At 57.1% G+C, this 12314-nt stretch overlaps 1 protein-coding gene across 1 annotated transcript; it reads right to left on the bottom strand.

Moving 5' to 3' along the window:
- Positions 1-4698: 4698 nt before the first annotated feature.
- PSMF1 (proteasome inhibitor subunit 1) lies at positions 4699-11545 on the bottom strand. The gene is made up of 7 exons (XM_058814731.1): positions 11396-11545; positions 10196-10348; positions 9576-9658; positions 8831-9007; positions 7999-8052; positions 5997-6155; positions 4699-5878 (listed from the first exon to the last, which is right to left on the bottom strand). Exons 1-7 carry the CDS (start codon positions 11522-11524, stop codon positions 5827-5829), a joined length of 807 nt encoding a protein of 268 aa, XP_058670714.1. The 5' UTR covers positions 11525-11545; the 3' UTR covers positions 4699-5826.
- Positions 11546-12314: the final 769 nt, after the last annotated feature.

Raw genomic sequence — 12314 nt, 5'->3', positions numbered from 1 at the left:
TCAGGGAAGGTGAACACCCCGGTCCGGGGGTCGGTTCCGCGGAAGGGGGACAGTCCGGGCGGGGTCGCCGCTCCGAAGGTTGCCCGGTTCGGCTGAGCGGGATCCCAGGAGGAGGAGCAGCCCGGCTCGGAGACCTGCGGGGTGGGGCTGGTAGCCCGGCCACGGAAAGAGATTCCGGGGAGGGGAAGCATCCCGCCCTCGGGGTCCGGCTCTGCTTTGGGGAAGCATCCCGGTTCGGGGACCCGCCTCCGACCCAGCGGAGCATCCCGTCCCGCTTCCACCGCTCACCTTCGGCCGCGCAGCCCGGCGGTGGTTCCATGGCGTCCCCGCGGGCGGCGGAGCTGCGGAGCCCGGACGAGGCGGCGGCGGCGGCGGGTGCGGGGGCCGGTGCGGGCGCGGGGGGGCCGGTGCCGGCGGGCCCGGGGCTGGCTCTGGCGCTGGGCTGCGCTCTCAGCGGCGCGGCGCTGGTGGTGCTGGCGGGGGCCGTTCCGCGGGCGGCGCGGCCCGACCCCGCCGTGCCGGCGCGGCAGATGGAGCGGCTGGAGGCTCGGGCAGCCCGGCTCCGCGCCCGCCTCGACCGCTGCACCGTGGCCGGGCTGGCGCTGCTGGCCCTGGGCGGGCTCCTGCTCGCCGCCCTGCTGCTGGCCGCCGCCGCCGCCCGCCGCCGCGCCCGGGCCGCCCGCCGCACCGGGGGCACCTATGGCTCGGTGCGGCTGCGGCTGCGGAGGCTGTCAGCTGAGGGGACGCGGGCGCTGCTCGAGAGCCAGCTGAGCCCCCCAGCCCAGCCCCCCGAGGGGCCCGGCTCCTAGCTGTGCGCACCCCAGGGACCCCCCGCCACTGGCAGAAACGGGGTCCCCCTGCTGCACTCCCAACACCGATACCATTGGGTGAAACTTTGCCTCCACCAGCCTTCAGCCACCATTCCCACCTCCTTGAACCCTTCTTGAACGGTGCTCTGGCCCAACAGCACCGGACTGATGAGGCTTTGGGGTATTCCACCAGACTGCATGGCCCTGGCCCGGGTTGTTCCCCGCCACCAGCACTGGGACAGCATGGCCTTGGGACCTCCTGTCGCCTCCCCAGCACCTTCCTGGATGGGATCCTGCCACCAGCATCATGGCAGTGGCACAACCAAGGCAGCCATGGGATTTCTGTGCCATGGTCGGTTGCAGCCTGGGCTGGATGTGAGGCTGAGCTCCTTCCCACAGCCAGGACCTGACTGCTCTTCCCTACAGACCTGTTTCTGCCATCAGTGATCATTTTTAGCAATAGTTTCCTGTAAAACTCTGGCACAGCGCTGGTGCTTGCACTGCTCCGGGCAGAAGAGGAGGCAGCAAGCATGCCCACCACCTGTGGGGTGGGGTCCAGCCCTCTGCCACCCCCAGCCCTCACAGCCCACCAGCTCGATTCCGCACAGCAGGATGAAGGCCAGGACATGCCTGCACCGTGCCAAGCATCCCACTACCACCAGCAGCCCTGGAATGGCCTCTTCCAAACCCATGGTGCTCTGTACAGAGGAGAGTGGATGATTCTCAGTGCCTCGTGGTGGCTGTGTCCCACACTGAGCTGGCAGTGCTGCTGCTGGGGTGTTCCCAGGCTGGCCTTTCTGCTGATTCAAGGCCATTGTCTGTGGTGTGAAGGCAAAATTGCATCTCGGGAATTAAACATGAAGCGTCATTAAAGCACAATGTTCTGTGGAAAGAGAAATGGGTATGAGCAGTGTGCTGGGAAAGGGAAATAATTATCCCACTGGAAAATGCAGACCCACAAAAGGTGCTGTTTATCATGAACTGCCACCAGTTTTCAATCCATCCCATAAGCTACTCACTTCAGACATTCTCAGGCAGGGACAAGTCCCTCCAGACAGCCTGACACAAAGAAAAGGGATTTTTACATTCACTGGTCACGCTCTGTACTTATTGTAAGATCCCAGGGAACAACTTTAAATCACCTCACAACTGCAATCCTGGCACCCAGGCACCTTTCCCTGGGATGAAACCACACTTGGAGTGAAATGGGTGGCTGTGCCCCACTGTCCCCAGACAAACACTGCCTGTCCCCAACAGCCTTGGGACAAATGGCTTTAATTTGAGGGGCCAAATGAAGGGTCCAGGGAGAACACAGAGGGGTAAATGTCATTGTGGCTGTCACTGAGGAACTCTAGGGTGGAGGAGGGGGTGATGCTGTGGGAGGGAGGGAAGAGAGGGAAGAAAAAGGAAGAAGAGAAAAAAGGGAGAAAGGGGGAGCTCTGAGTCTTTCCAAGCAAGGCTCTGCCCTGAGAAGGCAGATGTCCCTCCTGCAACTCAGCACTGGCCCTGCATTTCTGGATTAGTAAAATAAACCCGTTAGATGGAGAAATCATCCTCATCCCTTTTTTGTTGCTTCAAATAAGATGGAAGGAGTGTTTTCAGGATGAAAAGCTGAGCCTGGTGAAGGTTACAGCTGTTAAGCACCTGCTGTATGTGAGCACAAGGAATACTCCCATGGATTAGGCCATGAGGCTGCTCAAGAAACTGCAGGAAGGGGCTGTTATTGCTTTGTCAGCACATTGCTGGACTCTGCCTTGAGTCCCTGCAGGACTAGGGGAAGCCTCTACATATATAGAGATATATTTACATTGAACAAACCGTGAAGGAACAGCACAATTAAAGTAGATTCTGCACTGAGACCTCCACGGCTGGGATGTGATCTCGTACACAACCTCCCCCAGCCTGAGATGTAGGGTGGCTGTGGCAGAGAGACATGGAGCTGTCTGACCTGGCTGTCCCTTCATCACTCTGGCAGGCACTGGGAAAGAGGCACTAGCATGCGGTGCTTAATGTGCAGGGGAGTAGTAGGAAGCATTCCAAAATATTTCACAGTGCTGAGAAAAATCTGGCTGGGAAAGGCTGATGCTGTGCAGCCTGAGTGGAAGGAGGGTCAATGGCTCTCCAGTCCCACAGTGCTGGTGTTTTGGGGGTGTATTTCTTTGTGCCAGGAATGAGCAAAGCAAGCAGGGAGGGTCCAGAGTGCCTTTCCCAGTTCCATATCATGGGGGCTGCTTTGTTTTCCTGCTGGGCCACACACACACACGGCTTCCCTGTACCCAGGATCCAAGGATGCAGCACCGGCTGCAGGGTAATTAGCGACGCCGGGGGTTCTGCCATCCCATCGGGAGCAGGCAGGCAGGTGCTGTGGGCTGGGCGGGCTGGCAGATGGCCTGAAGGACTCTCTGGGGATCCTGAGCCATTACCAATAATCCAGTGCCTCTCTTCAAACGTGTAGTGGAAGTGCTGCTGCTGGAGGAGGGAGCTGAGCCTGTGCCAAGACCGCACATCCAGCCCCAGCCGCTCCTCGCAGCCTCCCCATAAAAATTAACGCGGGGTGTGTTACTGTGCTCCCGTGCATGCTAATGTTTCCTGTGGCTGGGGGCACAAACAGCAGTGCTGGGGACAGGGACACGTGGCTGAGGGCCTGAACTGTCCCTCCTGCTGAAGGGAGACCTGGCCCTTGCATCCCCTGTGGAACAAACCCACAATGGGGGCAGCTGTCCTCCAGCCATTCTCAGGGAATGGGGTTTGTGCTGGCCACAAGCCCTACAGATGGAATATGGAATGTGCTTGGGATCACTGGTCCTCAGGAGCCACCTCTGCCATGCTCCAGCTCCTTTAGTGGCAACTGTGGGGGCACTCTCCTGTTCCCACTGTCCTGTGACATGGAGAGGAGGATCCTTGTCTCGTTTTACTCATCCTTTCTGGAGAGTGGATGGCTCAGCCCTGGGAGCCCAGAGGCTCAGGCAAAGGCCTGCAGCAGACACTTTGTCCCCTTTGGAACCCACTCCCCTCCTCTGCCACCTGTTTCCCAGCTGCACAACACCACGGAGCCGCCGGGGCCGGGCGCTGCAGACAAAAGCCGGTTCCTCGCCCTGCCGCAGCCTCTCCCCGCGCTGACTCGCTTTAATTAGCCCCATCAAAGCCGGCTGCGCCTCTCCCTCCTGGTAGGTCGCAGAACATGATTAATTCAGGCACAGAAAACAGCCGCCCCCTGCAGAGAGGGCCTCTCGATGAGGCCAAAGCTGTTTCCTCTCCCCCATCCAGTCTTTCAACTCCAGCAGCATCCCTCATCCAGTCTTTCAACCCCAGAAGCTCCCCATTTGAGAGCTTCTTTCTCCTGGAAGGAAGCTGTGGATAGAGGGGACAAGAAAGAGCAGTGGCCTCACTGAGCCTGGGTCTCTCTCCATCCCTCCCATGCTGCTCTGGTCATGGGCATTGCCCACAGCCCACCCGTGCGTCTGCAGCTGGGACTTCCCCCAAAAAACCTGTGGGTAATGCAGTGGGTCTGGGCTCAGAACCAGCCCCTCCACGAATGGGGATCCATGCATGAGCCCTGGGGAGATGCAGGAGTTGCTCCAATTCCTCCCAGCACCTGATTTCTCCAGCTGGTCTTCCCTGCTCCCACGTGTGCAGGGCCCAGAGTGGCACACACACCATAACACAGCTTTATTAACTGCATTTGTAGGCAAAGAGGTTTTAAAAGGAAAAAGCCTTTTGGGAAAAGAGATAGATGTGGGGATCCCTTCCCCCTTTATATTTCTGCCAACGCAGCTGTGTGCAGTGTTCCAACAGCACTCAATGCCCCGGAGAGGCAATTACTGCAGGAGCAGGGCTGGGCTGCTCTCCACTTCATTTTCCTAATACAGTTACATCCTCTTGGAAAAGCGCTGCTGCTCAGGGGAAGGTACAAAGCAAATTCCCAATGTGAATCCTCTGCCTTGGGGAGGGCTCTGGGGCTTCCCTTTGCACAGTAGGGAACAGAGGGGCCACCCCAGTATGCACCAGTACAACACTGTTGTCATGTTTTTATTTCAGTCTTATGAACATTCTTCCAAGAGATCAGACATGAGAAGAAAAACAGTTTGAGCCCCTGACGGGAAAGATGAGCTGCAGGCCCAAATCAACTGAGCTGGGGAATCTCTGGGGAAGGGAGGCTTCTAGAGAGCTCAGGAGCCTAAGCCAAGCAGATCTCACCCATCCACCCCAATCCAGGCAGAGCCACACGAAACAACACTGGCAGTAGGAAAACATGTTTGAGAAACCTCTTTTGCACAGCTCCCTCCCTCTTACTCCAGATCCATGTAGTGCACAGTGGGCACCCCTCACCACACTGCCTGCAGGGCTTCACAGACACCCCAGGGATGAAAAACACCGTGGCTTCAGGGAAGAGAGGGGGCAAGGTGAGCCAGGAATTCAATCTATGTCTCTTCTCATGCACTTCAAAGGCTTTTCTGGTGCTGCTCTTCAAAGCCAGCAAGCACAGCTGTAATCCCAGCTGCTGCTGGGGGTCTGCCCATGGAGACCCTGTGGGTTGGGCTTTCCAGCCCTTCAATAAGTGCCTTGCTCAGATTCAGAGTAAGAGAGAACCCTACTCTGTGGGGAGCCTACTCCAACTGTCCCCTTCAGGAGGTTGCTGTGGTTTCCTGCAGAGGAGCAGCAAGGAGCTGAGCTCCCTTCTCACACCCACCACTTGTGGGACCCCAGCAGCAAGCTCTGCCACCCCACAGAAGCAGAGATATCCCACAGCACCCAGGCTGTTCCCAGCGAGCCACACCCCACACTCCCACCTTGCTGGGTGCAAACAGCTCCCTCAGAGGAGCAGAGAAAGAAATGACCTACTACTGCCTCCTCTTCCATTCTGCAAACAGGGAAGCCTTTATAGCTGATGGGACACAAGGCAATGTGGCCCAAAATGGAGGAAAGGAAAACGCTGCTGGAAAGATCACAGGAGTGACGAGGCAAAGTGCCCCTGCTTCCCAGAAAACTTGTGCATGAGCAGCCACGTGGGGACTCCTCACATGAACATGTCATCGTAGCCTGGAGGAGGAAGGTGGTCAGGATCCGGCCTGGAAAGAAATTCAGAGCAAACAGAAGTGAGAGCTCAGGCCTGCAGCAACAGGGATGAGCTGGGCTCCAGTGGCAGGCTGGGAGCAGGCTGGAATACCAGCATGGCCAAGGACCTACCCGGATCGCCCAACTCCTACGGGGCCAAAGGGGTCAAATCTGGCGCCTGGTGGAACAGCTCCTGGGGGAAGCCGCCCTGGGATGCCCGAGGATGGGTCAATGCCAGGATGCGGGATGCCAGAGCGGAGAGGATCCACAATCATTCCCCCACCCCGACCTCTGGAGAGAGAAAAGGCAGAGAATGAGATGAGATTGGCACTGGAGAGAACTGAAGAAATGCTGAGCATGGGAACATGGGGTTAACCTGACACATGGCATGTGGGAAGGAAAGCTCCCAAGACCAGCCAGTGAAGCAGCCCATGGCAGGAAGACAGAGAGCCCTGCAGAGAATCCCAGAATTGTCTGGGTAGGAGGGGACCTCAAAACTCATTTAATTCCAGCTCCCAGCCACAGGCAGGGATATCTTCCACTAGACCAAGTTGTCCCAGGCCCCATCCAATCTTGAATACCCCTAGTGCTGGGGCAGCTACAGCTTCTCTGGATAACCAGAGGTCTGGGGTCTCATAATCCTCAAAGCAAAGAATTTCTTCCCAAAATCCAATCTAATTTGGCCTATTGTCAGTGGGAACCATTCCCTTTTGTTCTGTCACTTCAAGTGCTTGTCTAAAGTCCCTCTCCAGCTCTCTTGGGACTCCCTCTAGGCACTGTAAGGGCTCTAAGGTGTCCCTGAAGCCTTCTCATCTCCAGGCTGAACAGCCTCAGCTCTCTCAGCCCATCTCCACAACAGAGGTGCTGGCTGTTCCCTCAAGAAGCACCAGACCTGCCTGCCCTCTCTGCAGACCCACATTCCATCTCTTCTTCCCATCCTGCCCTGGCACTGTTGCAAGAGCCGGCTGGCTTCCCACAAGCCTTTCCAGAGAACTGCCTGGAAGTCATTTGCTGGCCACGGCGGCTCCTCGGAGCTGCCCCACGCTGCGAGCGCCATTCCTCACGGTCGGCTTTGTGCAAATGCGGCTGCAGCCTCCGGACACCGCTGCCATCGTACAAGTCATTAACAACCGTGCTAATGAGTTCCATTAGGCCAGAACAGCTGCCCAAAGTGCCCCGGGACAGCCAGGTCCCATGAGCATATTCCGAGGAGTCTGGGTCTCCAGTCCCGGCACTGGCAGGTGTCAGCACGCAAATCTGCTTCCATTTACCATCTTTTTTTGTCATTTACAGAGAAAATCTCTGATGAAGCGCTGGAGGCAGCAAGAGAAACAGGGACACCCTTCCCTCAAAATGAATCCCCTCTCCTGGTGCAATCAGGTTTCCTTCCAGTTCCCCCAGCTCCAGGCCTCTCTTTCCAGCTGAGCAGGGACATTTTTAGCTGTCCCTTTCTAGCCAAACCCATGGAGAAACAAGTCTTGCAAGAGGGGAAAAAATGCCATCCCCACAGGAGAGTGGTTCCAAAGAGGAGTCTCCTCTGGGCTGCAGGACACTCCACAACGACACCACAAGCTGGTTATTGTCTGACTCTGTGCTTTTAACTAGAGTGGAAGATGACAGGTTCTCCTTGCCTCACCAAACCAAATATCAAGGATGTATCTATGAAGCTCAGTCTCCCAGACAGCCCTGCCTCTGCCCAGGCTTTCTCCAAGTGCCTCAGACAGCCGGGAGGCTTGAAACAGGACTTGAGAATCTGTGAACTCGGCTTTCAGCCTCCCCTTCTGCAGACTGCTGGGCTGGAGACACAGCAGCTGGTAACGGTTTAAATTAGAGGCTTACATTCACTTAACGACGTATTCAGCTTTGATTTACTGCAGGAATTACTGTGTGTTAAATGAATACAAGCTGATTATTAAACAGACACAGATTGCAACCTATCATCTATGCAAGAGACGGGATCTTATTACGACATTAGAACCATATTGAGCTTTAGCAACTGTCAATTGGTCCCTCACAATTTGCACTGAGCAACTGCCCCCACTAAGAGATACTTGGCTGGATATGTTTTGGTGGTCTCCAACTACCCCACATCCCCCAAAGGCAGAGCAGGGTGTGCTTCAAGAGCCATACTCACCCAAAAGGGTCCAGGTCTTCTCCACCAACAGCAAAGGGACTCAAGGGGGAAGGCCTGAAACATGGGACACAGAAAAATGTTCAGGAAGAGCAGAGAGGCTGCATGCAGCTGTGCCCACAGGTGCTCTCCCATGGCAAACAGTGCAATACCTGGAGGGCCCTGGGATCTGTGGGGCCCTACAGCAGGGGGCTGCCATTGGGAGCATTCCCTGCTCCAGGGTGCTGCTGGATGAGGACACTGATGTGTGTGGCAGCAGCTTGCTGAGATAAAGGGAGCCCTGTTGTTCCCCCTGCTGTTCCCACTGCTTGGAGCAGGAGCTGTCCACGTATATCAGGAGTTTTCATCTCAGGGAATCCCTAAGCAGTGCTGGGCTAGGCCCGGCTCTCCAGCATGTCCCAGACAGAGACATAATCCCACTTCAAGAGTGTGGGGACACTGGTGCTGGGTGCACCTCCGGTGTCCCTCCCAGAAGCTGCTCCACCACACAATGGCGCTGTCCTTCCCACTGGTGTCCTTGCTCTGCCAGCCCCAATGGTCCCTCAGCCAGCAGGAGCAGAGCCACTGTCCTTCACCCCACACCTCACCTCCCAGCCCCTGCCTGTTCCTTCCTGAGTCTGTCAGTCCAACACGCAGCTGCAGAGCAGCCCATCCCTCTCCAACAACCAAATCAAACCCAAGTGTCCAGGCTGATCCAGCTGGGGAAGGTCTGGATTCTTTTCACTCCCCATCCCACATGTGTAAGATGGGGACCTGATGTGTAGTTTGGGGAGCACTGCCAGGGCCACATCCCCTCTGTCAGGGGGCTCTCAGCAGGCACACACTCTCTCCTCACCTGTGTGGGGCCCTTGCGCCCATGGGCTGCCGGGGAGGGAGCCGGAGCGGGTTCTCATCCCAGGGCACATCCTCTTTGGGCTCAGGCTCCTTTCTGCCCTTTCCTGCAGGGGGCCCGAGGGGAACAATGATGCCTGAAGTGATTCTTGTCCTCAGCTCCTCGGTGTTCTTGTACACCCTGCAGCAAGGAGAGGGAAGGCAGTGGGGTGGGGTGGCCATGGCACCAGCACATGGGGTGCTGAACAAACTGCAACAGGCACGGGGAGGGGACAGACAAACCCAAAGTGTCCCTGGCACAAAACATGTCCCCCACTGGCAGCACAGAGGGTAACAACACACAAGGACACCATTTACCCCATTTCAGTGCCACCCAGCCACTCCCTTCTGCTCCAACCCAACCAGTCTGCTCTGGAGGAAAGCACATGACACTGCGAATGTGGCTGAAGCTGTCACATTCCTGGGCAGTGTCCACCCAGCACAATGCTCTGGAAATAAATGTGCTGGCCTGGCCTGTTCCCAGGTGGGGTGGCCTTCCCCTGGGCTCCAACCCATGATCCCACTGTTCTCTACATCTCTCGTGCCAGTGCAGAGGAAGGCAGGGAACAGAGGTCTGGCTGCATTTCAGGGCTGGCCTGGTTCTGAACTGAGGAGTAAGTCCTCCAGCTTGTCCCAACCTGATTTCTGCCCCCATCTCCATGCCAGTAAGAAATTTGCTCCTGCAGAAAATACCAGGAAACTGAAATTACTTGTGGAAATCGTCCAGGTGCTCTGAGTTGATGTAGTCAGCCACTGCCAAGGTCACATCTGCAACCTTCTGAGATCTGCGATCCTGGGAAAAGCACAGGTAAAGCAGAGTGAGCAGCCTGGCAGAGCTGGGAATGAGGGACACAGAAGGTACAACAACAGCCCCAGGCTTGGGATACAAGGAATGGGGGTCCACCTGCTTTCCACCATATCCCTGTGCTGTGCCTGAATCCCCAGGAGCAAACCCCAATGTACAGCAAGACTTTCCCTGCTCCCCCTCCCAGTTCAGGCTGCAAAGGGGGGAACACTGAGCAAAGCCACCCAGAGCAGCTGCTTGTTGGGGGCTGCAGAGAAGTCCTGAGCTGGGAAAGGGACAGAAGCAGGGCAGCTCCTGCGCTGGACTGTTCAAGGCCAACTGCCCCACTGCCCTGACACAGCCAGGGTTTGACCAGCTTCATGCTGGGCCACATCTGACACAAAAACACCCCCTGGGTCTGCCCTATCCTGAGGAACAAACACACTTTCCAGGCAGAACAAGCAAAAGCCAACATTTAATAAACTGTCCCGGGTGCTCTTTTCAGCCAAAGGACTTCAAACCCACAGGGACCACATATGTGCTCACCATGACGTTGAGAATCATGCTGTCCTCCACCATGATGGCCTTCAGCAGCAGCTCATAGGCATCATCCATGGACTTGTAGCGCAGTGTGTACACCTCCTTGTTGGCTTCCCAGCCAGCAGGCAACAGCTCTGACTTCCTTTCATCAGGACCTGGCTGCAATGGAACAGATAGGCTGCTGAGACCCTGCCCAGAAGCCCAGCACGACCTCCTAGGGCTGGGGGTCTTGTCTTGGCTGCACAGGGAAATACAGGAGGGAACTGAGGTCTCTGGGAGGGGATCCCTCAATGCCTTCCAGGTTTTGACAGGACAAACAGGGATTTCCTACAGGCTGGCCCTGTCTGCTTGCCAGCCTCCCACAGCATCCCTGCACTGGAAGAGGGAAGAGGAGGACATGACCAGCAGGAGGAGGTCACAAATACCCACACAGGAGACAATGTTCTTTGCTGTCAGACACTTTTCACCTCCACAGCATGATACAGAGCTGTCTGGGGCATGAGGGAAGGCTGTCATTATGTCTGTCCCAGCCCCATATCAGTGTTTCTCAGGGGCCCTGCCCTACACAGTCCCCTCCTATGGTACTGGGGAGAGTTCTCTGCTGTGACAGTGCCCTGCACTCCCCATTACCCTCCAACACCACATCTCCCCAACACCCATCAGGATCCCAATTCACTAAACCCCCATCTTAGCACTGGGTCCAGAATTAGACTGCCCCACCCTCTGATATTGCCCCAGTACATTTCCTCCTCAACACTGGACTGGACACCTCCCTTTTCTTACAGACTTCTGCCTCACCACTAAGCTCCAACTTAGCACTATACTAACTCGCTTCCCGGAGTTATCAACACCAACATCAGGATCTCCTGTCCTGCGACATCCCCCAGCATCAGGACCCTCGGTGCCCCCAGTACTGGGATCCTCTCAGCACCACCACGATCCCAAGAGTGGGGCCCCCCTACAGCACCGGGACCCCCCAACACCAGGACACCCCCGCCCCGCAGCCCCCCAGAGGCAGTACTGAGGCCCCTCGGCCCCGCACCGGCCCGGGTGCCCCCAACACAGCCGGCGCCGCCCAGTTCCCCTGGCCCAGGCAGCGGTCGCCCGGCTCGACCGCACGGCGCCGGCGAGCGGCGCTAGGAAAGGCCGAGGCTTCACCGCGGCCTACTAGGCCCCTGCGGCGGCGCACCGCGGCTCGGGCCGTACCTGGTCGCCGGCACCCAGGCAGCGGTAGCCGTGCCGAATCAGCTCCCAGTGGATGCCGCAGACCAGAGCGTCCTGCGGACGGGAGATGGCGGGCCTTGCCCAGGCGTACAGCGGCTCCAAACCGGCCATGGCTGCGGCGGCCGGGGCGGAGCCGAGCCCGCACCGCCCCTCGCTAGAGGGCCCCCGTCCGCTGCGCTGGGCCGAGCCTCCGCCTGCGGCCGCGGGGCTGTTGTGCTCGGCTCTGCTGACGCTCTTCGAGTTCTGGAGTCGGTTTCGGGCTCCCCAGGACAAGAAGGACATTGAGGGGTTGGAGCAGAGAAAGGAATGGAGCTGGGGAAGGGGCTGGAGCACCAGGAGCACATGGGGAGCTGGGGAGACTCAACCTGGAGAAAGGGAGGTTCAGGGTGGTTCCCTCTACAGCTCCCTGATAGAAGGGTGCAGCCTGGTGGAGGTCAGGCTCTGCTCCCAGGGAACAGAGACACGACAAGAGGAAACGGCCTCACGTTGTACCAGCGGAGGTTTACGTTGGATATTAGGGAAAATTTCTTTGCCAGAAGGGGTATTGGTGGGCTTGGTTGTGCTGGGGCAATAGTTGGACTCAGTGATCTAACTGGGCTTTTCTACCCTAAAGGATTCCATGATCCTGTGAAGGATGTCTGCCCAGCACCATCCAGCAACCTCCAGGTTAGTCACTCTGAGCCTCCTTCCCTGCTCCTGGCTCTTTCTTGTCATCAGAAAAGCATTTAAGCATTTGAGTTCATTCTGGGTCTGCTTGTTCTGCTGTAGCAAGCCTTCATGCTGACACCAAAGGGATCAAAGCACCAAAAAGCCATTGATGGGTTTATTTCATCCCTTCCATAACTCCTTGTCTGGGTCACAGTGCTTATGACACCTAAATTCTATTAAATTTGCCATTGAA

Source organism: Ammospiza caudacuta, chromosome 15 (assembly GCF_027887145.1).
Source record: "Ammospiza caudacuta isolate bAmmCau1 chromosome 15, bAmmCau1.pri, whole genome shotgun sequence".
NCBI lineage: Eukaryota > Metazoa > Chordata > Aves > Passeriformes > Passerellidae > Ammospiza > Ammospiza caudacuta.
This window is presented reverse-complemented; position numbering and strand designations above follow the sequence as displayed.

Coding starts and splice junctions, on each gene's coding strand:
- PSMF1 (XM_058814731.1), bottom strand. CDS start 11,524: ATGGCCGGTTTGGAGCCGCTGTACGCCTGGGCAAGGCCCGCCATCTCC. Junction 9,008..9,575: donor CACCTGGACGATTTCCACAA/GTAATTTCAGTT, acceptor TCCTTGCTGCAG/GGTGTACAAGAACACCGAGG. Junction 6,156..7,998: donor GAAGACCTGGACCCTTTTGG/GTGAGTATGGCT, acceptor TTCTCTCTCCAG/AGGTCGGGGTGGGGGAATGA.